Source organism: Wasmannia auropunctata, unplaced genomic scaffold (assembly GCF_000956235.1).
Source record: "Wasmannia auropunctata unplaced genomic scaffold, wasmannia.A_1.0 LD336090.1, whole genome shotgun sequence".
NCBI classification, from domain to species: Eukaryota; Metazoa; Arthropoda; class Insecta; order Hymenoptera; family Formicidae; genus Wasmannia; species Wasmannia auropunctata.
The window spans coordinates 3,294,456-3,321,512 of NW_012026800.1; the positions used below are offsets into that span (position 1 = coordinate 3,294,456).

At 40.3% G+C, this 27,057-nt stretch overlaps 5 protein-coding genes across 7 annotated transcripts in view; 2 read left to right on the plus strand and 3 right to left on the minus strand.

Moving 5' to 3' along the window:
- Positions 1–1,230: 1,230 nt before the first annotated feature.
- On the minus strand, positions 1,231–5,395 carry LOC105448073. Its single transcript, XM_011686435.1, has 7 exons — positions 5,273–5,395; positions 4,527–4,802; positions 3,640–3,922; positions 2,868–3,198; positions 2,281–2,647; positions 1,390–1,854; positions 1,231–1,257 (listed from the first exon to the last, which is right to left on the minus strand). The coding sequence occupies exons 1-7, from the start codon at positions 5,393–5,395 to the stop codon at positions 1,231–1,233; spliced, it is 1,872 nt and encodes a 623-aa protein (XP_011684737.1).
- A 1,879-nt stretch (positions 5,396–7,274) lies between these two features.
- On the plus strand, positions 7,275–11,850 carry LOC105447938 (arylsulfatase B). Of its 2 annotated transcripts, none has more exons than XM_011686260.1 (8): positions 7,275–7,668; positions 8,579–8,752; positions 9,556–9,768; positions 9,831–10,080; positions 10,253–10,432; positions 10,763–11,029; positions 11,206–11,479; positions 11,612–11,850. In XM_011686260.1, exons 1-8 carry the CDS (start codon positions 7,552–7,554, stop codon positions 11,799–11,801), a joined length of 1,665 nt encoding a protein of 554 aa, XP_011684562.1. In that variant the 5' UTR covers positions 7,275–7,551; the 3' UTR covers positions 11,802–11,850. The 2 variants fall into 2 exon arrangements, with proteins under 2 accessions (XP_011684562.1, XP_011684563.1); XM_011686261.1 differs by having other exon boundaries at positions 7,607–7,684.
- A 138-nt stretch (positions 11,851–11,988) lies between these two features.
- Positions 11,989–14,233, minus strand: LOC105447939 (vascular endothelial growth factor A-like). The gene is made up of 4 exons (XM_011686262.1): positions 13,950–14,233; positions 13,272–13,536; positions 12,540–12,740; positions 11,989–12,290 (listed from the first exon to the last, which is right to left on the minus strand). The coding sequence occupies exons 1-4, from the start codon at positions 14,050–14,052 to the stop codon at positions 12,266–12,268; spliced, it is 594 nt and encodes a 197-aa protein (XP_011684564.1). The 5' UTR covers positions 14,053–14,233; the 3' UTR covers positions 11,989–12,265.
- A 386-nt stretch (positions 14,234–14,619) lies between these two features.
- On the minus strand, positions 14,620–22,642 carry LOC105447941 (uncharacterized protein KIAA0930 homolog). Its single transcript, XM_011686263.1, has 7 exons — positions 22,114–22,642; positions 20,331–20,650; positions 19,836–20,099; positions 19,657–19,756; positions 18,978–19,280; positions 15,029–15,178; positions 14,620–14,791 (listed from the first exon to the last, which is right to left on the minus strand). The coding sequence occupies exons 1-7, from the start codon at positions 22,235–22,237 to the stop codon at positions 14,751–14,753; spliced, it is 1,302 nt and encodes a 433-aa protein (XP_011684565.1). The 5' UTR covers positions 22,238–22,642; the 3' UTR covers positions 14,620–14,750.
- Positions 22,643–23,034: 392 nt separating this feature from the next.
- The window catches only part of LOC105447942 (spondin-1), a 12,869-nt gene continuing 8,846 nt past the window's right edge, over positions 23,035–27,057 (plus strand). For both annotated transcript variants that reach the window (XM_011686264.1, XM_011686265.1), the window contains exon 1: positions 23,035–23,352. The gene's annotated coding sequence lies outside the window, so the exon portion shown is untranslated. The remainder of the gene's footprint in view (positions 23,353–27,057) is intronic.

Genomic DNA, 27,057 nt, shown 5'->3' on the forward strand with positions numbered 1-27,057 from the left:
TGCAAGTATATGTATATATATATATATATATATATATATAAATCCTGTGTCTATCGATATGTACATATAAGATATGTACATCGATAGACACAGGATTTTTCAGACCGCGTTTTCTTCGAGATCCGTTGATTGTAAATATTCATATTTTATTAACGATTATTATATTATAATTTTTTTCTGGTACAAAACCGGTATCTTTAAACATCAGGATAGAATTACCGAAATCAAAGGTAAGATGTAAGAGACAACAGCAATAAATTCGCTTATATTATATTGTTACCTGGTATGTCATCGCCTATTTTTTTGTTTTTCACTTAATCATATTTCAAAGATATTCTAAATTAAATTAAATATTTTGTGTGCATGACTTAAATTTGTATCTATGTATATATTATATTTACATAGACAAGAACGTGCATCATATAACTCGTCGGCGTGTTTATCGTTTTCAAACTTGAAGTATATATAGGCAAGAGACATCGGTAAGTAAAAAGAAAGAAAACAAAGTAAATATGTATTCATAAAAAAAGAGCTATTAGTACAGAAAAAGACAAAGTCATAAGTAGGCCCACATTCGGAAAGCGCTTATAACAATGTTAGCGCGCTAACAAGTCTTGAAATTTTGTAATACATGTAAACTTTTCCTCAGAGGCAGGCAAAAGTTGTTTATTAAAATAATTAAAAGTATCTTATTAAAATTCAAATCATCATGAAACGAAAAAATATACTTGGCGGAAGCCGCTGCCGCGTCTCCTGATGCACACTCTCGAAAAGTAAATTTCCATTATATTGGTGTAAGCCGTAACCCAATATAATGAAAATTCTATATAATGGAAATTCATGTTATAATAATATCTAGATTATATCTAGATATAATCTAGATATAATCTAGATATTATTATAACATGAATTTCTCTTACAATTTTGCAACATCTCTATAATTTCTATAATATTTCTGATTTTGAACGAAGCTTGACAACTTTATTACGAGTGCAATTGATACAGTTTGCTGCGATATAGCAATCACTCAAGCCCATCTGAAATATTGCATTGTTTAAAAGCATGCTTTATCATAATGAACAATGCCTACTTTTGAAGATCAATTTCGCCTCTTTTTCATTATAGATAATAATAGAACGATATATCACACTATATAATTAATAGCAGCCAAATATTTCGCAGGATTGCAGTTTACGCACATTTCGTTATCTTTTTCGCGCAAGAGTTAATCTATGAAAGAAAGGCGTCAAGTAAATCCTACATAAAATCAATTTTTTAGTTACAATCTAACATTTTCGAGATTTTATTGTTTATTCCAACTTCTTGTTTCTTTCCCATATTTTTTTTGTTTGCCATTCGGTTCCCCGATTTGAAAGCAGATCGACTGACTGTCAATTCTAATATGAAGACTATAGTGGCGCAAATGTATCCTGCTATGAGAAAGTAAAAGCTGAACGTAAGCTGCTTCAGCACCATCACCTTGAAGCCTTTCTTCTTTTCGGCGTTTCTATATCTCTCGCGCCGTATCTCCTGGAGAAAATCGGTTCGCGATTTGAGGATCAAGCCGGCCTGCATCATCTGTTGAATAATGTCGTCCACCCGTTTGTATAAGGGCCAATCTTCGCGGGTGACATACGATTGCGTCAATTCGATCAGTGTCTTCGATCTGATAAGGTCTTGACCCTTGATCCTGTAGTACAAATGGTGGCAGTCCCCCAAGCACGCAGCGTTCGTCGAATTCTCAACGAATTCCTTGCACTCTTCATACGTGACCGCCACGTAGCGCGACTCCAATACTGGATCGTTTAGCATGAATTTCAGCTGATGCGGCCCGTATATAGTGTATCCGGATGACTGTAAGAAAAAATCAACAAAAATAATTAAATGTATCACATATATTATTCATAAATCCGTATTATAAATTAGCGACGCCTCTCTGTCAAGTATCAACTTTATTTTGAGATCAAGCCAGTTTGTCTTAGATTTGCGTGAAAGTAATTTTTGTGATAAATAAAACTCAAAACAAAGTTACAGCAAAATGATAAGAAAATTAGTGCAACTGCAAGGTTTTAAAATCTTCTCTTTCTTTTATTTAAAAAGATTTCTTTCGATCATCTCTATTCTCAGAACTCCGTCTCAGCCCCAAAAAAAGGTAAGAACGATTGTGTTCTCTTCTCGTTTATATTACTCAAATAATATAAATATAAATAAATAATTTAATTTTGTCATGTATGTGAAAAACGGAAAGTAGTAGAAGAAGGTTTTATTATTACTTATTACCTTAAGACTTTCTATGGTGTCGATGTCGCGATAATAAACCGGTACGGTAAGCAAGGCCGACAAGTGGCTTTGGAACAGAGCGTTTATGTTGAGGAACAGAATCAACATCATGCATATGAAGATCCTGGTGGAACTAATTTTGGGTGGGTGTAAAATTCCTACGCAGATAATAAGCCTTATGACCTGTAAAGTGGCTTTCATGTATCCCTGCTTTTTCACAAATATTACGTAAGCCAGGAGACACATTATGACTATGCCCACTATCACTTCTGGCGACAAAAACTTTATCAGCTTGTGGAACTGCGAGACTTCTGGGCGCGGCTGCGCTATCACACACAGGCCCGATCTCGTATGGGGATATGTGTGCCTGGAAAACAAACATTATTTAAATATATTATTTATTTGTGTTATTATTATTTGTTAAATATTAATTTATTAATCTTTTATATTTATTATGACGAGACTATATATGCATGCACGCATCAGAAATGTAAATATAATATCGAACATCCATTAGATTTATTTGCTCGTCTTTGGCCTAATTATTTTTACGTTGTAAATATAATAATTTATTTGTACTACCTCACCTGATCTTCCACAATACAAGCAAAGTTCTCACGTTCATGCCAATGTCTATTTTGCCGTCGCTCAGAGGAGCCATCAAGCCCTCCATAGTGCCATTCGGTCCTATGCCGCCGAGCCCGTAGATACTGCCATCGAAAATATAAATTCTAAGATTCGCTCTTAGTTTTGTCAAAAGTACATGGATGATTTCGCTATTATCGCCGCGAAATTTCTCCCGACCCGGTGCGCTCAAATTGATTTTTATAAACGGTTCCATTTCGACGGCGTTCAATCGGATCTCGTAGCCATCCAAAGTGGTCACTTTATCGAAATCTAGATTTTTGCACACTTTGTCTATTTCTGAAATAAATACAGTAATTGCTGTATTAATTTTTCAGATATGGTTGACGTTTCAAAATGAGATAATATACAGAATTATACAGAAAATATTACAAGCTTTTCTGTTTTCGTACATTTAATGCATTTAACACTTGTATTTGTAATTACTCTAAAATTTATTTTTTAATCTATTAACTAAACCTGTCTATTGGGTCTTATGATGTCATAACAATTTTTTCTATCACAGCTTTTTCAATTTAATTAAAGTTTTAAATCATGTGAGTATTCAGCTTTATACATGTTTGTAAAGCTCGCGCATAATTAATAATATGTTTTAGGTCAGCATAATATTTCAAAATGTTTTTCTATTATTTATGTAATGTAAAATAATGAAGTAAAGCAAAGATTTTAAAATTTCTTTTCGTATTAGAACTTTATTAGACGGAAAAACGGTACCCTTTTCATATTTTCTTCTCAATATTATCCAAGGATGGCCCTCTCGTCCGTTGGCGCGGTCCACTTCGTCCCAATCGGCTGGCGTACTATTAGAATACGGATTATATGTGTAATAGACAATTCCATCGTTCGGATCGATGCACGGAAATATGACGGACAGCAAGTCGTATTCCCAAGCCGCCCAGAGAAATGAGCGAGCGTTTATGCAGCCTCGAGTCTCGGTCTCCTTATCGACTACAATATAAAATCCATCCGAATTCGCCCACGGCGAATCTTTCGTTCTCTGTATAGGAATGACGAAACTATTACTTGTACTTAATAAAACTGATTAACTTTTGGTTGACGGTGGCTGGGTCACGCGATGAATGTATTTGTTAAGTTTTTAAAATTACTCGTACATCTCCTTTATACATCGCAAAAATAAAAAAATGAATAAACTCAAGAACTGCTGCCTTTTTCCTGCTGTTTTATGTACTACATTTATACGCGGAGTGATTTTTTGATTATTCAATAAAATAAAAAATGATCCAACTACAGTCCTCTGAAGATTACGTTTTCCGAGAGTTAACATTAATATAAAAAAAGATCAAATTTTTCTAAAAAAAAGTTTTACTTTTGATAAGGAAATCTAAATTAGTCAAATATATTTGTGAGGAACCAGGGATACATAAAAGCCAGTTTAAAGGTCATAAGGCTTATTAGAAATTCTACACCCAGTTAAAATTTCATCAGTATCTTCTTACATAGAACTACCGCCCAAAATTAATTCCACCAGGATCTTCTTACATAGAATTAAATATAAGGTTTTATAGGATTTCAAGAAAAAAATTAAATTTTTGTAACCATTTAAAAATACTTTCAAATCTTCATTTATGTGTTTTTTTTACCTGCAAAATAGATCGTAGCATTGGTTGGGAGGACGCCACTAACACGAAGCGGTGCGATTTCCGAAGGAAATGTATGAAATGATATTGAAGGTACATTTTGAAGGAGTATCTTGTCAGGGCGAATTTTTCGAGGGCGTTGAATCGTGGATTCGTTTCCCCTATTAAAGCTACCGGTATCCAAGTGAACCATGCTCGTCTAAGAAATTCATTGTAATCTCCGCCTAGCAGTAAAGTTAGTTGGGGTTCTTCTGGGAGACAGTTGTCTAGAATTTTCACCTACAAAATTAACACAAAATATTATTTGTCTATTAAAAACAAGGTAGTCACATAGAAAGCGATCACTTTTGCATTTTTAATGAAAGTAGAAACGAATTTAATTATTTCAAGATAATATCATTATGAATATGATTCTTTATATTACCGTCAAAAACCATAATAGTTAAAACTTGATTTCATTAATTAAAACTAATTTTAAAGTTATTTGAAACGAAGTCTATGATTGTACTGTTTTATATGGGTTTTCAAATTTCTCCTCATAGTGAGGTCCACCCTTGTTTACGGCGCGTAACCAGGTCTGTAATTGTACTGTCCATATAAGTTTACGTCTAATCAATCTATCAAGTGAATTCGGATTTTAACGGATTATGGGTTTTGACGGTAATGCTCCTTAATATAATGTATGTATGCATAAATAAATCTTCTCTATAATTTAACGATCACTTTAGACACTTTCTCGGAAAACTCACCATTGCACTGACTACGCTTTTGAAGGTAAGCCTCTCCTTTGATGTGTCATTATTAAAAAGCCCGTAAGAAGACACACTTACGATTGATAGCGAGAGGAGAATGCAGAGAGATACGTTCGACATGCTATTAAAAATTTCACTGTGTGTGAAATCGTCGCTGCTCTAATGGGAAATAATCGAATGTTGGATCCGCCTTATAATATTGCTCTTTCCGGGATAAATTTTTTTAAATATTTTTATCAGCTTGATGGATCACGCTTAGATAAGCGCGTGCTATATTTTTACTTTCGTAATGCGTTTTGACATTTTCTCTTTCTCTCTCTCTCTCTCTCTCTCTCTCTTTCTTTCTATCGTCCATTTAGGCAGATAATACAGCATTGAATTTGACAAGCCGTTATTACATAAGGACATTATGATGTCGGAAGGAATAATAGCTGTAATAACGTCGTTCTTCTTCGGCGTACATGATATCATACGATAAATGAATATGTCGGTGTTGCCTCGGTGTAATAAACGGGTTAACCGGCGACAATAGAGTCTAACGTGACGGAACGGATTGAAAGATATTCGACTTCGCCTCGTTACACACTAAGTTTGTATTCATTGCATAACGATATGCTAATCCGAATGCTCTTCTTGCGAATTATATCACTTTATTTTTATGTAATCCAACTTTTACGCTCGTATCATGAAAAATGGATTTTATATCATAAAGTTGCAAGCAAATTTAATTTTAATCTTTTCCAGCTAACAGGCACACATCAAAATGACGTAAAAATTTTATTAGAAAATGACCAAAAATGATCAATCATAATGATTGAAATCATAGTTAAAATGACAGGAAAATTACTTACTAATATCACAGACAGATAACGACATTTTAAGACGTTAAAAAGATTTTATAACTATTTGGAATCTTTTAATGACATTTTAATAACGTTTTAATAACGTACAGGATTATAAAATTAAAAACCAAAATTGCATACAAAATTATTATTAACTTAGTTACCATGTTGCTTTCTATCGCAAACTTTTCGCGACATCTGTGAAGTTGGCCCCACATTTTTAAAATTTGAATCAAATAATCAAAGTTTCGATTACCCCTCGAAGGGGGGTTCTAGAGTTCTCTATCGATTTTAGAAAGAGTTCCATTGATTAAAACGATGAAAACACCATTTGAAGATATGGAGGAGCCAACTTCACATTTCTGTAACTTTAAAAATATTAACAAATGGCTTTCGTTTCTGAGAAATGATAATTTTATGGCATATTATTTTTCCTAAAATAATTACATAGTTTTGCGTTAGTAAAACTCACTTTTCTACTGCATGAATAAATATTTTCCGCTATATATTTACGTATCAATAATTTCTTATTTTTGTACGCTAATGTATTTGTACCATTATTTCTCACAGTGATCACGCGATGACAAGCGCGCTTTCACGCTTTTAACTGTTTCCGATAAAAGAAGATAATACAGCATGATATTTCAGTGGAAATTGTTACGCGTCGAAATATTACCGCTTCCTGAATTGCGCACAAAGAGAGACCGCGGTAATGTCCTGTCAAAATAAATGGAAACGTCGTGTAATATAATAATTCTGTGTTGTAAAAGCAAAGTATAATTATTATATAATTATTATCGGAGTACAAATTATAAGATTGTAAAACATTTTTCTAGCACGAAATCTCGCGTTGGACATATCTCCAACTTACTTTCTTTATTGAAAAAATATTTAAAAATTAAATATTTGACAAATAAATATTTTGAAATGAAATATCTTAAATATTTTATTGCGTTGCAGACAGCGGGTTTATGCCAATGAAGGAGTTGAATTGGCGAATTTACCGAGTGTTCGGTTCAAGGAACCCGAGGCCAAGTAGGAATCTCGACGTAACCGGAGACAGGCCGGAGTCCGTAAGAAATGCGAAACGCGGGCGGTATCGTGCGGTACCGGGCAGTTTTAATTTGTGCGACGCATGACGCGGCCACTTAGCGCGCAGCGCGAGTGAATTGATGATCGGTTAAACGCGGCGTGGCGGACCGTCGTCGCGTCGTCGTGGCGAGATGAGCGAAAACGATTCCCCTCAAAGTGGGAGGTTTCCCCACTATTCTCGCATCCGGAAAAAGACGGGCTCGCGGAAGAGAGCCTGAGCAGAGAGATGATAGTTTCGAGCAGCCGCGGTCGCAGCCGCAGGTCCGTTTTGCCTTCTCGCGGAAGGAATCGCACGAACCGATTCCACGGGGACGCGCTTCTGGTCCAGGAGGAGCGGGAACGATGCGTCGTCCGCCGGGAATCGCGCAGTGGACGTCGTCCCTGATCCTGCTGCTCGCGACGGTCCACGCAACTTCGGCGAGGCAACCGCACATTGTCTTCATTCTAGCGGACGATTTGGCAAGTTGTCTTTCAGGTTTGCGATAAATTATATCCGGTGCCCACGTCTCGGGAATGATAAATTGTTAATAAAAGCGAAATGAGAGGTTCTGTCAGGCGAGACAACTTAGCTGTTTAGCCCTCATTTATACGCGCCGATATATTCAGAATTGCGTAAAATGATATAGAGATGATGAAGAATTAGATAAAAATTGAATGAAGAATCTCGTCGCATCGATGGATTCGATATTACGCAAAGACAGGAATCTATTTAATTACATAGTATACGAGTTTTATCGGCAATGCAACGTTAGTTAATAAGTATCTTCTTTCGTCAAACGCAAACTCGTCTTGACATACGTTCTCGACATACTTTTCATATAGCAATTCAATACCATTTAAATACATATGTAAATACACATATTCGCATTTTTCTTTTATTTTTATATTACAAAAAATAATTTTTTTCTCAAATATGTAGGTAATAAATAAAATAAGATATAAATACGTAACAGGAGGGTGACACAGATAATGTACTGCAAAGGCTGCACACGCTGAAATCACGCGTAAGGGAAATGATCGGTCCGGCAGCCGAAAGACAAAGCGGGGAAAACAAATCTTGTGTTGTCGTTCCGTACACACGATTACGACTCGAGAATTATACGAAGATGCCTAAAATATACGCGATCAAGCAAATATCGCGCAAGTTCTCTTTTCTTTTCAATCATTTCTTACAAATAAAATAATAAATACAAATATTGTGTGTAACGTCTCTTCTTCTTTACAAAATACAAAATGTCGTAGACTTGCCACGTTGAGAAAACGAGATGCAGCATGAGAAAATGTTAAATTAAGATCCATTCTCAGATTAAGAACAGAATCGTAAAGGAGTATCTTAAGTAACATTTAGATTTAGTCTCATTTTCATCAGGGATGGAACGACGTCGGCTTTCACGGTTCCGGTCAAATCCCAACGCCGAATATCGATGCGCTGGCTTACTCCGGGCTGCTTCTCGATAGATATTATGTCACACCGATCTGCACGCCGTCCCGAAGCGCCCTGATGACCGGCAAATATCCCATTCACACTGGAATGCAGCATGGCGTAAGTGTTGCTTTCATAAAGTCCCTCGCGCGCAGTACTTTATCAAGAGTTTAAGCACGTGATACTGAAAACAGATATAGAAGACTCGAGCGCAAGTGAGAACAATTAGCGACGCGATTCTGCAATAAATTTACTTTTACAATACGATCGATTTCACTCGCTTGAAGCCTAAATTTGTCTCCATTTTTTTTTATACTACTGTTTATTGAAATCGCGATAGTTTACTGGTTTGTCAATTTTTTTTTTAACTCTGCCGCCGCACCTATGAATGAATAAATGCGATTGAGAGCTATATCAGCTTGGCGGAAACGTTGATGCTCTGCTTGTAGCTGCGTACAAAAGGGGATATTGTGCGATCGTACCTTTGCCGTGTTGACCTAGATAGTTCAAATGGAAATTATCATACTAGAGCGACAGACCGTTGCTACTTTATTTGCATACGCGTTTTCAATACTAATTACGCATGTAGTCACATACAAAGCCGACAAAAGACCGCGTGGAGTTCACGGTCAGTTGTTTTTACCATCGCGCAGACAATGGACATTAGACAAATAATGCGTCTCGCAATTTTTTAATTCGTGTAAGATAACGTCGGAAATAACAAGCGTCTTCCTAACGCTCTAAAAATCTGACAAACATTTGAGAGAGAGAGAGAGAGAGAGAGAGAGAGAGAGAGAAACAACATTTTAGATTAAATGTCCCTCGTTACGGCCGGCACGTTTTTTTAATCGAATTCGCCGAAAAGCGGCGTGTTATTATAAAGAAATTTTTGGTACAACATTTCGACTTCTGGAATAATTCAGGTTCTCAAAGGTGCGGAGCCGAGAGGGTTGCCACTTCACGAGAAACTTTTGCCGGAGCATCTGCGTGAGCTTGGATACAGCACGCACATCGTCGGCAAATGGCACTTAGGATTTTACAAAAAGGAATATACCCCGACTTACAGGGGATTCGACACCCACACTGGCTTCTGGACGGGCCATCACGACTACTTCGATCACACGGCCGTTGAAAACGTGAGCGACTAAATAAACACAGTTTTTATTGCTTAATGCGATAATGTGATAAAAAAATGCAGCCTTATTGGGGCTTGGACATGAGACGGGGCATGGAGCCAGCGTGGGACCTGCACGGTCAATATTCCACGGACATTTTTACGAAGGAGGCGGTGAGACTGATCGACAGACACAACTCTAGCCGGCCGATGTTCCTATACCTGGCCCACGCAGCTGTGCACTCCGGAAATCCTTATAATCCGCTTCCGGCGCCGGACGAGGAAGTCGCCAAGTTCACCAATATCTTCGATTACAATCGAAAACGCTTTGCAGGTAAAAAATGAGGTTCAAAGAATAAAAATTTGATTTAAAAAAAATACAAAAGAGGTTGCTGATTAAATAAAAAACATCATTATAAAGTAAAATATAAATTTCTAGGAAATGGGACGAGGTTGACAATGCAAACGCATAATTAGGCGAATAATCTCGGAATTTTCTGCTACAGGTATGCTGAGTAAACTAGATCAATCGGTGGGCAAAGTAGTTGAGGCTCTGCATAGGAGAGACATGCTGCGAGATACTATAATCATCTTCTCATCGGACAACGGTGGGCCTGCCGCTGGATTTAATTTGAACGCGGCGTCTAATTGGCCACTGAGAGGAGTTAAAAATACTGTTTGGGAAGGTAAATTTACTTTGACTATTGATAAACCAGATAATTATGTACAATTTTTTATGTAATTAAAACGTCTCGATCGACGAGCAAAATCATTTATTGACTCAGTAAGAAAATATCTTTAGAATTATTCGCAACTATATACATACTTTTTATATATTCATAATTATAGGATATCTGTGTTTTTAAGAAACCCCCGAATTATCCATGAAATTATGATTTTTATTGAATGAATTAATATCTAGCGAAGATTTAATTTAAAAACTCATAACTTTTAGAAGCTATTTTTAATTCGCGATGTCCGTAAATGAATAATCTTTTTTTATTCTGTTATTGCAGGCGGCGTCAGAGGTGCGGGATTAGTATGGTCACCCAGACTTGTGCGACGTGGCCGCGTAAGCAGGCAAATGTTGCATATTACCGATTGGCTGCCGACGCTTATAACAGCTGCCGGCGGCGATCCGTCGAACTTAACTATCGATGGCATGGATATGTGGAATGCACTTAGCGAAGATACTGAGTCACCGCGCGCCAACATTCTTCATAATATCGACGATATTTATGGCGTGTCCGCGATCACGGTCGGCGACTGGAAGCTCGTTCAAGGTAAGAGAGTTTCCATCAAGAGATCTGTATCTTTTGGGAATCACGAGGAACTTAATTCTGCCATATTTCATCTTTATTCTCTATATTTCTCGCAGAATATGAATATATGTTAATAATAATTAGGTATGATAAACATATATAGATACTGATTAAATTCAACTTGATTTTTCGTATAGGAACGACTTACGGAGGCGCATGGGATGGATGGTACGGTCCATCCGGTAGGGAATGGGTCTACGACGAGGACGGCGTGATCAGTAGTCCAACGGCACATGCCGTCGCCAGCGTGGGATTGGGCATCACCACGGAAGTTATTCGGATGCTGCGCGAAAACGCGATGATCAAGTGTCCGCCGCGGAATGACAGTCTGCCCCTCTGCAAACCGCTGGAGGAAGTGTGCCTCTTCAATGTCTATCAGGATCCTTGTGAAGACAACAATCTTGTTAAACAGTAAGTGGAGCATGACTTCGATGGAACGCGTATTATAAAATTTTATTTTATCTTAATTTGCAAACGCGATTGCTCGTAATTACATCCTGTTTCTGTAATTATGTACCGTTCCTTTTCTTTTTTGCATCAAAGGTTTCCCACGATCGTTAGGAAACTGCAGGATGAGCTGAAGAAGTTCAACAGCAGCGCGATTCTGCCTGGAAATCTTCCGTGGGATAGTAAGGGCGATCCGAATCTGTGGGATCATACTTGGAATAATTTTGGAGATTATGTTAATGTTATGGTGAACGGAGCAAGCTGTAGTCGATTCCTAGTAACTTGATTATAGTCCTGAAGAAGATGAAATCTTTCTTTCTCTTTCACGATTTCTTTTTTCTAAAATTATTTAGTTTTTATTTTTTACCTTAATATCACAATTAAAAAAATATACGTCATTAAAAATATTGTAAAAATTGTAAAAATATCCGGCAACGTTAAAGTAGAGATGTTATTTTATTTATAATGCGACGTACTGATCCTATATTTTATTGCTCAATTTGTTAACGTAATTTTACAGCAGCGCGATTTTGATATATTTAGAAAAGAAGTACATGTGTATATAAAGAACTTTATTACGAACAAATAAATCGAAATAAAAATTAAAATAGTGATATTCATTCCTTAACGTATTATCGACGAATGACGACACCTTGATTTCTGCCGTTCTTGTGTTTCCTTATAAATTTTTAATATCATAATTATATAAAATCAAGGCTGTAATATTCATCTATTAGATTCTCCTAACTGCTACATCTCCATTACTTTGGCGCATCTGAAACACGAAAGTGCTTTATATGTATGTCAATTTTCACGCTTGTTATTGTAATATCGTTTCAAAGATTAGTTAGAAGTATCAAACAAGTTTTTCAGTTACCATAGATCACAAATATTTCATCTTATTTAATTTATTATTGAAAATTATTACTATCAAAAAATATGAGGAAAAGAAACTCCGATGGTTTCGACTTATATAGCTACTGAAACAAACTTTAAGAACTTGTTCTTCTCGTAAATGTTTTACCCGCAACGAGAGGGAACCCATTCAAGTCCACTCGAGCAGATTTCCTCCTCCTTGTTGCAAGTGCACTTGCATAATTTTTCATTCCAGACCATCCCGCGCGCTTTATCACATTCTGTCCTGTTCTGGCATTCACACGCACAGTTATCTTCCGAATATACCTGATGAATATTGCAATGGTTTCTCGTCACGCTGCACTGACATCTAAAAATCACATTGTTCAACAGTGAACACAAAACGCCGTACGAAATTAATATTAATAATGCGATTTATTTGATATTTTTATGCGGTAACCATTTTCTTGGTTAAAAACGCTTCCGTTCTTTCAGTCTTCCCGAGCATGATAGCAGATCATCATATCATCAAAATGACATTAAAGAATCGTATAACTGTTCAAAAAGTGACTTTTAATAATCATTTTGATGTTATTTTGACTTATGTTTTAATAACTTATTGTTTTGCTTGTGTTCTTAGCCGCTGAAAATTCTAATTGTAAAAATTTTACTACAAAGAAATATATAAAGCTTTAATATATGCTTGAAATAAAAAAAAAGTTTATTACAAATTATAATAATGTATCTCAAAGTAGAATTAAATTATGGATTAATTTGGAAACAATCGAATGAAACATAGGATTGTACAGATTATTTATGTGTGCATTTATTCTATTATCAATCGTTAAATAATAAGTATTTGAAGGAAAAATCGCAACGGCGGAACGGAAAATTGTCTTACTTGCATTTGATGTGATCTTCGACCGCCACGTGATAACACTCGCTCAAGTCTAAGCCGACCCTTCTCACGGTGATGTTTCTTATATTTTTGCGAACCGGCATGCATGACTTATTCCTCGTGCAGGAACCGCTGCATCTCATCACCGAGGCATAATTCGGATAAAAGGTATAGCCCGATTGCGGTATTAATTTTTCTAAGGTAGGCCTTGGCATGCATATCGCCTCTTTCATCAGTTGATTTATTTCTATACGTCTCCCTACGCAGTCTAAAGGTACAATTCAGAAATTCGCTAGAATTCATTCTGTAATCAGCTATCTTTGTATCTGATTATTTGGAAAATTAATAATGAGATATAAATTCTGTTATATATGTTCAACTGCTGTTATATATTCAACTCCTCGAGCTGTTACAGTGAGCTGTTACAATGAGCAAGAGGTCAACGATTATCAATCTTTTAAGTAATAACAAAATTTCCAAGAACTTTGTTAGATTTGTTTCTTTTTTTCTTAATAGCAATACATTATATTATACCGTATAATTTCTAAAAATATAATTTTTAAATATTGTTTATAAAATCGTTGCAGATTATAAAGGTGCATTCGCTGTTAGCGGAAACAATTGTCAGTTTTTGTACAAAAATAAATTTAGCAACGTTAAAAGAAAACTTCAAATTAATACCTATCACCTCCCCCTTGTGTTCATGTAATTCGTCGTTGATGAATTGCATGCCCTCGACGTAAATCCATGTCGCTAAAGCACACAATGCCACAAAAAACTTCATGATTAGAGTACGATATCCGAAGCGCGAGTAAACTGGGATTGCTCGTAACGCGACGTATCGTTAGATGATGAAACAAAATTTCTTCCTCGTTTATTTATAGTCAGGAGGATATAGTGACGACGTGCGGTTGTGAATCTCGGTCGCAAAACTTTCCTAACTACGCGAGACAGGGAAGGAAACTACGCGGAATACCGCGAATAGTTCGTTCCACAAAAATGCGATGATAATATTTGATACTTATTACTGATTACGTAGCAAGTTAAAATATGCGTGCGTTTGATGTAAATCATTTTCATTTATCAAATTCTACAACGTTGTATAAAGCTGAAAGATGCAATTTTATTATTTCTGCGTTATAAAACATATCTCGATTTTCTTTCAATCTACCTATTTCATCTTTTTGTTATTTTCTTTTTTATCTTTTCTTTTCTACAGTCTTCTTCCAGAATATTCATTTATATCTATAATAAACAGTGTTTTAATAAAGTTGATGCATTGTAAAACATAATTAATTAATTAAAAGGGAATTACGGATCGCCATTGCACTGCACTACAATCCAGAGGATATGTAAATAATATTTGATTTTTTATTTAAACTATACATTGTTATATTCCTTGGGCCACAATTGTCGATATACGTACAAAGTAAAAAAAAGGAAAATATTGAAATTAGACATGAAATGTACTGTAGCTATCAGCTAGAACGTTAAGATAGGTCCTTCTCGGTGATCCAGAATATCTGCAACAAAAATTGAATCGCGGCTGAAGGAATAAAATTGAACGATTTATGATATTTGGATCGCGCGTATACAAAGATTAAATTTAATTTAGTGCCTCAGATTACACCATATTTCATTGCTAATAGAGATAAGAACAATTTTATGTAATAACACAGCGCTGCCGAGAAGCTTTCAAAAATTCCATATAGGCATTAAAAAATAAAAATGTTCATATTTGATTTCTCTTCGATTTATACCTTTCGCTATGCTCCACCACGGTAACGTAATATACGTCAAAAAGGCGTTCAGAGGTACGGACTGCGCTCGCTTCGTCTCTTTCCAGAAATGGAAAGTTTGGGTAAACCCTCGCATCGTCCAAAGCGGATTATACGCCCCGTCGTCCAGCTCTGAAAGGAAAGTGACATTACTAATTACATTACTAATTATAATCCCGAAGGCTTGTGGCATATCTAATATCCCGTTCGATCGACAGGACGGTCGTTTGAATACAGGAAAGACATTTAATCGAGCAATGAAACACAGAGTAAGACACAACAAGCTTCAACATCGGGAGATTGAATGCATCTTTTAATCGGATTGTTGCGAGCCACAGTGGAGCAGATGAACATGTTCGAGTGTGATATGATGTTGCGGATTGTGCACAAGAATTATGGTTGCGCAACAGCAAACAGAGTTAAACCAGGATACATCAATTTTCACTTTTACTCCGAAAAGTGTAGAGTGATAAACCTCGTCCAAAACAGTTTCTTAATCGTAGAAATCGCATTCAAGTTACACACAGAGGCAGGTCCGCATTCGCTGTAAATGAATCGTACACAGTTTGCCGTTTACTTTGAGAAGAATGTTAATGTTTGAGATGTTCCCCTCTTTTTATGACCTCCTCCAGAGAGCGAGTATCGTGAAAATGTGTGGAATTTTAATATTACGTTCACAAGACGAACTAACTAATCATCTACCTACTCTCGATGACCGTGCTTATTATCGGTGGTGAAATTCGTGATCAAAATATGTATCATTACGAGCGTCCGGCCGAAAGAGCCGCCTCCTTAGACAGACGCTTCCGGTCTCGCCGGCCTTTCGCAAACCACCACCATCACTACCACCCGCTCCGTCGCATCGCGCGCAATCACAGCCGTTGCCGTTTCACCATCCCATAAACACAGTCATTGATGGCACAGTCAAACGAATGCTTTATTGGATTCAGGTATAGCGCACGTCTACTTTACGCACAACGATTCAATGCAACAGAAATGATGATCAGTGGAGTCGCTCTCGTCGAGGGCGGAAAGGGCGCAGGGGATTATTTTTTGGGGGGAGGGGAGGGGGTGCAGGAAGGGTAGGAAAAATTTACCCTGTGAGCCGGGGCGGCGCGGGAGCTCGCACCAGTAGTAGATCGCGGTGCCGTCCGGCGTGACTCGATGCGGGGGCAGGGGGTTACCCGCGAAGCTGCCCGAGAGCGCCCTGCGACGTCGTCTTCGGGGCAACGTGGCGCTCTGCCGGCGCGTCATCGTCGCGACCACCTCGCCGTTGACGCGCGCCACGTGGTGGGCGTTCGCGTTTTTGTCTCTGATCTCGTCGTACTTGTTCCTGTTCTGCCCGTAGGCGTAGTCCTCGTGATCGGAGCCGGCGCTACGCAGACGACGGCGGCCGTCGGCCCGTCTCACCCGGAGCAGCTCGTCGTCGCTGAGCCGCCGGCCCTCGTCGTCGTCATGGTCAAGACCGTTGTGATGATTCAACAGGTGGCCGGCGCTGTACGGACGTCGTTTCCGGTTATTGTCCACCGTAGCGGTCGCCACGTCGTCGTAGCCCAGCGGCAGTTCCTCCTTGCCGTGCACCAATATCGCGCCCGCGTCTAACTTCTGCCGGACGTTGTCGTCCGTCAGGCACCGGCCGGCCGGCACTAAGATCTCGCTGCCCACCTCTATGTGTTGGTGCTGGTGGTTGTTCTGCTGATGATTGTTCTGCTGGTGATGATTGTGGAAACCTGCCGCGAGAACCACGTCGTCATTTAGACGGCGATTGCACCCGTGTCGCGACTACAAACGATCGTGCTCCCGGTCTCCTTTCGCGCTTTGTCCTCCGTGCATTTATCTAGAGCCAATTAACTCATCTCTTTCTCACAGTTACAGTGCAACTTGAAAATTTTACCGCGATGTAAGGCTTTAGCTTCATTTCAATTGAATAATTAATAAAATGAATTTAGAAGAGTTCTTCATTCGTATATATTTTTGTCAAAGCTTGTCCCAAAGACACGGAACACGATAACGACTCGGATAATTCAGGAAGAAACTAAACACACAAAGACTTCTACTATAGTCACACAAGAAGCGAGAGCGTCGGTGTCAGAGGCAGAGACAGGAGAGACTGATCGGACTGATCGTTTTCAGCGCGAACGAGCACACTCACCGTGTGTCTCGCGATAGATCATCTCCTTGCGTATCGGCGAGTTCTCATTCGTTCCGGAACGTTCCCGGGCATTACGTTGTCGTTGCTTGTTGTGGACGGGATGTTGTTGTTGTTGTTGTTGTTGTTCTTGTTGCCGAGCTGACGACGATCTTCGTCGACGGAACGAACGGGGACTCCTGCGGTTTCCCGGTGAGCCCCGGCCGCCCCAGCTGCTATCCTGTACATCGGCTACAAAGGAAAGAGCCGGCATGGCACGTGCCAGTGATTAGAGACAGCAAGTAACTCTTTCGTTTGTTCGTTCAGTTTAGTTTTCTGTCATCTTTCGCAACAGATGCGACAACATTCGAACCGGAAGTTAAAGTGTATTGGTGGTAGTAGTAGTAGTAGTGGTAGTGATGGTGGTTATAGTGATGGTAGTAGTGGTAGTTGTTGGTGGTGTCGATAGAGGTAGAACTGAATCTATTCTTTTCTCTTGTATTTCAATATATCTCTTTCGCTAATTACTATTAACACTGTGCTAGTGCTACGCTAAGTTTGCCCGAAAGGTCGCAAACTCTGAACACCGACCGATCTAGAGGCACAATCAAGAAACGTGACACCCGTTTCGAATAGAAGATTTTCTCATTAAGATGCAGTCGAGCCGTTTAGGCTGCGTTTATGCTGGAGCAATGATAAACGATAAGAGCGGCGATACTAGCAAAGCAGCGAAAATAAACATATTGATTTCCGTGTGCTTATATATTGAAGCGTGCAGAGCGGGGCTTCCCAGTTGACCAGCGATAAGAGCGTTGAAAAGAAAAAGAATTGTATTTCTACGCTTTCATCGATTACAGCAGTGCTGTCCAGGATTTGTAGTTTTAAATTTTATATTATGCTTTTATATGCATCATTTCATGTATATTCATATTTATATTGTATAAATGGTGAAACTTCCCCCGAAATTTATAAATTAATATCGTTCGGTTTTAATGTAAATAGAATATTGACGTTTTTTTACTACCATTTTCCAAACTACTATTTCGCAGTATTCTAAGATATTAATAATTCTTCTGAATCATTTATTTTCGGAGATCCACCTCTGTTAAAAGCTAGAACTATACCTACTACAATCACAGCTCCATTATAAACATCAAAGAAAGATAGATTTGATCAAGTTTCTATCGCCGCTCTTATCGCCGCTCTCACAGTCTTTATCACTGTTCCAACATAAACGCATCCTCCGTCGTAAAGAAATAAACGCCGAGAACTTCCGGGGCACGAATCACAGTAGAAATCTCCCTTTTAACGTATCCATGCGGTCGCTTTCTATCGCGCTCTAATGCTCTAACAGTTATGGTTCACACCTTCGAAACTATTTAGATCTATCAGCTTCAAGTTCTATACTGCCAGAGAAGAGAGAAGTGTGTTGCCGAGAGGAGGAGGCGTCTGCCTGATAACATCAAGACAATTGTGCATTACACAGGTACAACACAGGAGCATGCACAGACCGAGAGTGGATGCGAACGAAATACATTGAGAATTAAGAGAAAGATACTAAACGCCGTGTTCATATCCCATATATTTAACGCTACCGTATATAAACCGCCAAATAGATCGTCGTTTGAATTTCTGAGCGCTGAATTTTCGACACACGCAACGACTCTCATTTGTCCGTGTTAAACGCATTAAATGCAGGATATGAATACCGGTCTAACAAGTGTAAAAACTATTGTAAAAATCTAAGAGTAAGATATATCTGTATCCTCGATTTCGTCTGTATTGTCGTCACTCGATAATTACCGTCTCGAACGTCACCGGCCTCGATCTCGCTTAGCCCGTTCGCCATCGAGTCGAGGCCCTCGTTCTCCGATCGCGCCTTAGTCGCCGCCGTGTCCGGCTTCGTTCTCCAGCCGCCGCGCACGAAGTTGTTCAGATTCGCGCTGGGATCGGACAGCCTTCGTTGGTGGCGGTACATGAAGAGCTCCTCGGCGTCGTCCCAGTCGGCGTCCCACAGGTCGGTCGCGCAGTAACCCGGCTCCGACGTCGGCGTCTCCGCGCCGGAACCCTTCGGCTTCGTCACGGCCATCTCCGCGTGGCCCTTGCCTGAAGGATTCCCGTGAATCGTACTTTCATCACATCGTATCGAGCTCTTATATTCTTTGCGTCTTGCCGTGTATATCGATAAATATAGAGATTCTATTTTTCGTTCTTTTGCGCAAGCCATTACGTCATGTTAAATTATAAAGGTGAAGCGCATTCTCGCATCGACACGTCCTACGTCGATATTTTACGCTTCTAGATTATTTTAATAATGAGCTATCTTTTTTTTTCACTCATATTCTATTTGTGTCATTCGCGATTTATTATGTATAAAATGGATTATTGTTAAAATTATATAAATTAATTAATTAAAAGGAAGTCGATCCTCTCTTTTTTCTCTCTTTCTCCCAAAAGACAAATATGAAATTCTCTCACGTACCACGTGGTCCCTTCATTCGCACGAATTCTATTCTTTGCGAGGCCGCGCCGGAGAAAAGGCCGAACGTCATCCGCTGCGCCATTTTGGTGCTCAGACTCGACTAAAAGTAAAGAGACCGTAATTTCACATACATAAATTTAACGATGCACAAATTCAACAAGCCAAATAGGCACACTCACTCTGGCGTCGTAAACTTTTTTCAAAGCGTCGTATCTGATAGAGCCGAGGAAAATAACGCCCTGAATCGCGCCTTCCCGATCGGAGGCGACCAGCTCCACGCACACCATCTCCCCGTCCCTGACTAAAATATCACAGAAAACTTCGTCGAAATTGTCCACCATGAAGCATATGTGTGGATACGTCATTTCCTCGAGGTCACCCTTGGCGTCCATACGCCGTCGGCTCGGACTGGCGTACACTTTCTGGGAATGTCGTCGCAATACCTGAAAGGATCGGATTCAGTCAGTTCTACAGTAAGGCGGCATTGACGAATGTAAAATGAATGACTGGAATTAAACGCGATTATAATAAAGATGGCATTATTTCATATTCAAATATTCGAAAATAAGAAGGAAAAAAAAATAAAAAGAAAATATAATCGACACATGTTTAGGTCCGTTAAAATAAAATAAAAAAATCTTCTCTATAACTCGGCCGAGTGTCACGATTCTCACTTGCAATTCCTTGGGGCTCGTCCTCGTGCAGATCGCCAACGTGAGCGTGTAATCGAACTGGTGCACGACGAGATTCAGGTACACGGTTTCCTCCCAATCGATGTCGGGATCGCCGATCGGCAGTTTCTTGCTGTCCTTGCGAAACACGTCGACCTCGGTTTCGAACTTGGGCAGATACCTCGACGAGGTCTTCACATGCTTCTTGCGGACGAAGAAGAGCAGGTCGTCGCCGTCGATAGCGTGCTCCGCTTGAAAGAGGAAGTGACGGACGAACAGGTCCGTCCAGTACGTTGTGCCTTGCAGCATGACGAATCCGGAGTCTGGTGAGGACGAGAGAATTTGCGTGTTTAAAGTGATGGCGGCACGAATCAGTTCAAAAATTCGGAATCGGGATTTGCGGTTTTAATTTCTCGAGTCGACGCGACGTTCGATTATAGTATTGAATTCACCCCCGACGTTACACATGAAAGGATACACCTTAAAGAGACAGACATAATAACGAACGTAAGAGGTGGAAAATACCAAGTAATCGATGTCTGTTATAACGCGATAAGAATGGTCCAGTTAAGAAACTGAGCCGCGCGAATGATTGATACGTCTCTTTCCTTCTACTAGTTGTTTACTTTCTTTTGTCCAATCTCTACATTCTAACAGATACTTTACGTATTAATTGTTGATTATAATATTTGAATAAATGATTGATAAATAATGTTGAGTATTCATTTAAATTGAATACTCAACATCCATTTATTTAAACATTTTTAAACCTGAAAAGCAGTAAGAGTAAAATAATGTTCCTCATTTCGCAAGTAAGAAGTTGTGCGATTACATAAAAAAAGTACAAGTGCAAATTAATATGAGAGTAATTTAAAATTTTTTAATTTGCTGAATATAATACGGATGTGTATTATATTCACATATAACAATATAATCTAATGTTTCTCTAACATAAAGATAAGGAGAGCAGAAATGATGTGATTCACGGTGCGTATATTTATTTTACAATCATAAACTTGATTATAATTCATGATGATTGCATTCATCATTCTGCAAGTTTTCCTCTGACTCTAACAAAGTACACAGTTAAAACAACATATCTATTAATGTCTCTGTCAATAATGAAAACAAGCAAATGAAATGAAGCGGTTTTCATTATTGGAGCATTCACAGAGATGAAGCCATTACGTAGCGCTAAACAAGCCTCTTAGGAAATAATTGGAAAGTATTTTTAAATTGTCCGTGTATCGTTAAAAATTATTTTGAGCTCTTTCCATCTTTCTATGTTATTTGATAAATTTTCAAAGTCCAAGATATCAAGACAAATAATCGTGATAAAACAATTAAACTTAAATTACTTAAACTTTACCTATTCATATCCACGGAATAAAATTTGAAAGAAGTAGATTTAAAAGTGTTTGGTATATAAACAATAATAAAGTTGTGCGAATAGCTATTTTTTAGCGTGAGAAAAATGTTGTAAAGTTTTAAAATAATAAAAGATTAAGAAAAGAAGGCTCTCTTTATTTATTTGAAAAAGAAGAAATAGGAACAATTTTATTTCTTCAAAAAACTACATCTTTTCCAAGCGAGACGTTTCCCCATCGTCGGTCAACCCCTTCGAAAAAGAAACACCCTTTACATAATTCGTTGGTTACAGCACACCCTAACTCGGCCTGTGTACGTCCTCACCCTCACCCTCACCCTTAGCGTACGCGTGCACGCACACACTGTCATCCCCCTCTAACTCGACAGACACACAGCTTTTACTCCGACGAATACGAACCATCCTTGAGCATCTGCCTGAGCTCTTTCGTTCTCTGGAAATTGATCTCCTCGAGCAGCTGCTCCAGCATCGTCGGGGCCCTGGTGAGGCCCGCCGAAGACGAGCTGCTCGCCAGGCTCGCCATGGCCGACAACGAGCCCCGTCAGTCTTCCCGCCTGGGGTTCGCCCCACGTTCCTCTCGCGTTTGTCACTCGTCGGCGTCTTCCACCTGTGTGCGTCTGTGCTCGCGAACGTGAACGTCCTTGGCCCCGTCAGAAGCGGCGCACACGGAGCGACGGGCGGCGGTGCCTCTCTCGAGGGACCGGCCGCGGCGGCGCGTCGCGCTTGGAGAACGCACTCCGGCCGATGACGGACGGCTGGCGATGAGACGAGGCGGTCTCACGACGTTCCCATTGCGAGATTGAAATTGCCGCACCGATTCTCGGAGAAAACGCAAGCGGCGTTTACGATGTTTGCGTCGTAAGACTGCGAGCGGGGACGGTCGCGGCGAGGAGAAACGTCAAATCGAAGCTCCTCGCGCGGCGCGGCTCGGCCGCGACTGACCGAGCGCTCGTCGTGGACTTTTGTCGATAATGCAACGCATGCGTATTATATGTCCCTCACGCCGTGACTGTCATTGTTGTCAAGGCGCGATATTCGAACGACACCCGGTATAAGAGCCCGGCGACGATGCCGACGCGCTCGACGCCGGCTATAAGGACTTCGATCGATATTAGACTGAAGTCCGATCGAAGATACCCTCTGCTCGCGTCTCGCGCGTCGTGAGATAAAATGAATTCTTTTTTCCTAAACGCTCTCGCTGCCTCCGTACCGCGCGATTTGTTCTGCGGTTGATGCAATTTTCCAAGTACGCTCGTTTATCAAACGAGGCTGCGAAATCGAAGAGACAGTCGATTCGCGGAGATCAACCGCGGTGATCTGGAATGACGGTCGCTTCGAGATTTCTCTCTCCGTCTCCAAGTCTAAGAGAAACCGCGGATCGTTAAAATATTTGCGTATCCTCGAACGCCGCCGCTGGCGCTTATCGTGGACGTTTCCGCGTTATCTCGTGGGTGTCGGTTAGCTCGAGGCGATACACGCTGACCCAAAACTGACCCCGTGACTCCCGATAAAATCGTCCGGAGTACTGCTTTCGTGATTCGCTGAAAACGGAGCTCACGAACATCCGCCGATCTCTCCGTCAGTGTCCGTCGGCTCGGTCAGCGAGAACATTCACGTAGCCGTCTCGTATATCCGCCGGTGAGTAATCCACGATCTCTGCTCGCGATCTGCTCGCGATCCGCGAACGGACGCGTCGCGAAGCGCGTCACGTAGGCGATTCTGTGATTAATCCGACCATGGAAGGTCGGTTATGTAATTAATATATTCGCAAACACATCGATCGCCGTTTCTCTTTCTCTCCATCCGTCTATTTATATCTCCCTCTGCACGAATTGTGAATTGAAATGAGAATCTCTTGTTCACTTCGGGCTGATCGCATTGACAAATATAATTAATCCTGTGACGTGGTTAGTGAGATTGCTGGCATTATGAAAATTTATTCTTGTTTTTGATACGGTTAACATCATGAAATTCAAATTGCAAATAATGGGATGCATTTTGCATGCATAACATTCGACGAAATCATTTAGATACATGAAATGTAAAATATTGCATGGAGCATTGATAAGTACTGCTTAATTTGCTTCTATCTGCGATAAATGGAGAAATTTTAGTACTCTTTTTATGAACAATATTATTGCTTTTTCTATTTTTTATGTGAGTATTATTTAGTTAAATGGTTCATTAATTTAAATTCATTAATTAATAATTAGAGTAAAAAGAATTGTTAGAAATTATTTGAATTATTCGAATGTAATTATTATAGAAATCGACGAAGATATATATGCCAAATAATCCCGAAAGTTCAAAGTCGACGGAGTCTCCTTTTAATTAATAGCTTGTTTCGATGAGAGTTTCGATCGCACGTTATCTCACCGTGGTTGTTAAGCAATCAGATTGACCGTGGACGAGACACCCCGAAGCGCCGCGGAGGTCTATATGCGCGTGAAAGGACCAACGGAGGCGTCATAAAAGACGCCGTGCTCCGCGACGTTTGCCATTCCGCGAATTATGTCCGAGGATCCGCTCGTCAATCGCCCGAGTTTCCGGTTTTTCTTTTTCTTCGCCAACGGTCGCGAATGCGCCTTCCGAGATTCGTCGCCCGTACGTGTTGCGCGCGTGCATATATAATCGCGCAGTGAGCAAAGTACTCTTTGTACGCATCAAGCGGACCGGAAGCGGCACGGTAAAGTATGCATATTGCGATCGCTATGAATTTAATTGACCGACTCTCTCAATGGAGCTCAGTGTTTAAGGGATGAAAGGTACTACAGCCGCGGGACACGCTTAACAAAACGTCACGATACGGGACGGTATCGATCAGCGTTCACCGCGAAGTAGCCGCGTGAATTAATTAAGAGCAACGCCGGCGCGCCGCCGTGTCTTTTACGACTAAACGGCCAGATGCAATTTTCAAGGCGGCCCGTTCGAACAACGAGGCTACCCAAAAGCTTCACGAGTTGAAATTTTAACGGATAAATCGGCCGATTCGTGCGGCCAGTTTGGACCGACCGCCGAGACAAATCAGTGATCGTCGCGTAGATGGCAACGTAGTCAAACATAATATAGACTAACGTGACCAACTTGACGCAAGATCGCGCGATCACGCACGATAATGATTTGAAACTGCTGCCGTGTAATGAGCCACGGGGACGGGCGAGCGAGTTGAACGACTATGCTCATTTATATTACGGCTCGTTAAAGTTAAAAGATGGCCAGGTCGTAAGGGGAATACAAATCGTCGCGGGCCTCTAACGGCGAGCTGTGCTTAAGGGAAGACACATATGACTCATGAAAATTTCAAGCCGCAACTGTCGCGGCAACGCTAGTAGTAGAATAACCAATTACATGACTTATTTGTGTAATGAATAATCCGTAAGAGATAAAATATTATGAAATCGTACTGGGAAAATAAAAATTCAATAAATAAATAATTAATAAATAAACAATTAATCACAAATTGTGTTAAAATATACACAATTTGCTAAACATTACAAAAATATCGCTCTATGGTAGAAATATTATAAGAAATAACCATATAAAAATTAATTATAAATCATATTTGTATAGTGGATGACTTCTTAAAAATAATAAGATTGAATATCACGAGGCTGCGTTGGTTGTTGGCTTATGAAATGGAGAAGAATGCCCTCGCGTTGGCAATATTGCAGCTAGGGAATAAAAATGTACGGTTCAATTAACTACGCGCGTTTATCACAGGCACAATTTGCTAAAGGTGAAGTATTACAAAATTTTTATAATGCCTGATATACGTGACAGAAGGGAAAGGGATGATTTACATTTATTGCATGTCTGGAAAAATGAAAAATGATCGAGTATAAAGATGCATTACGGACCGTTATCCACGAGGATATGCAGTAACGAAAAAAAAGTCTCATCATGCTAATACAACGATACGAATATGAAATATTTTAATGTAATGCCGTGAAGAAGGCAGAGAGAGAGAGAGAGAGAGATGCAAATTAATTAATCACACGTTTCTGACAGAGTCTGCCAAATATGGCATACAATCGAGATGTACCGTACGTATAGTTCGCCGCGCGTTCAGTGCGCCCGTATAACTATTAATTATTTCACTAATTGCGGTCGTTCGTTGTCGTGACACGCGTAAATTCACCCACGCGGCCGCGGCCGCGGGTAGGGATTTAATGGAGGGCATGAGTTCGACTGTGTGTCGTCATATATGCATCAGTTTTCACGCGTGTGTACACGCGGAGCCAGTGCAGGCTGTCGCCGCCGCCGCCGTCAAGCTACAACAATAATTTCCACGTGCAATTCACGATTAATGAATGGAATAAGCGTCCGCGGTGAAACCGTGAAAGTGAATATATATATATATATATATATATATAGATCGCTAATTATATATATCATCGCGCGCGGCGCGTGCAACATTTGGGGGAAACTGTACGAAGGCTTAATCACTGATTCAATTAGTACTCCAGTACGTAATCCTCGGCGCGGTAATTATTAATTTAATTAAATTTCGCCGAATTCTACGTGCACACGCGCGGCGTGTAGGTATACACGCGGCATTGTCGAGGGTAAAGCCAATCACCGGGCGGACGACCGGGAGAGTGAGACCTATAGAGACCGCGGCGCGCGGCGTCGAGATGCACGTGCAAGCGTAAGCATCTGCTCTTTGTTCGGATTCGCCCCTCCGCGGCGCGGCCCGGCGCGCATAACGCCGCTAATGTTAATCACCGGCCGACGAGCGAGAGCGCCTGGGTGTGGCATGACTATGGGAAATGGCAGAGGTTAGACGGGATCTGTGCGCAAACCGCGGTTGCACGCCGCCGCACCGCGCCGCGTCGCGCGGACGTTTTCGTGTTGCACGTGTGCGGTAACGTGCGGCGCGGGCACCACCGCGGTTACTCGCGGCGCACTCGGCATTTTGCACTCGCCATCGCCGATTCTCCCCCTTAAGGCTATATCATTCGCGAACGACGCTCACGCGGACCTTCGGGCTAAGACCAGGTCGGGCACGACCCACGTAATGTAAGCACGAATCTCTCGGCCTACGAGCTGCGACGCGCGCGTCGACGATCGAACGACCATCTCTTTCCCATAGATCCGATCGGCGATCTCGACGATCCGTTTTTATATTTCGAAATTCGGAATTCGCGAGTCCGCGTCGCGCTAACCCAAATCACGACAATTGCGTTATAAACGTCACTGTAATGCACAGGCGCTACGAATTATCATACGATAATAACTATCGCGTTCACATCGTGATAATTAGCGTGCGCGTTAATGAGAAATTATTCCTCTTTTACGCTTCGATTATATAACAATACCGTAAAATATAGCTCTTTTTGTTCA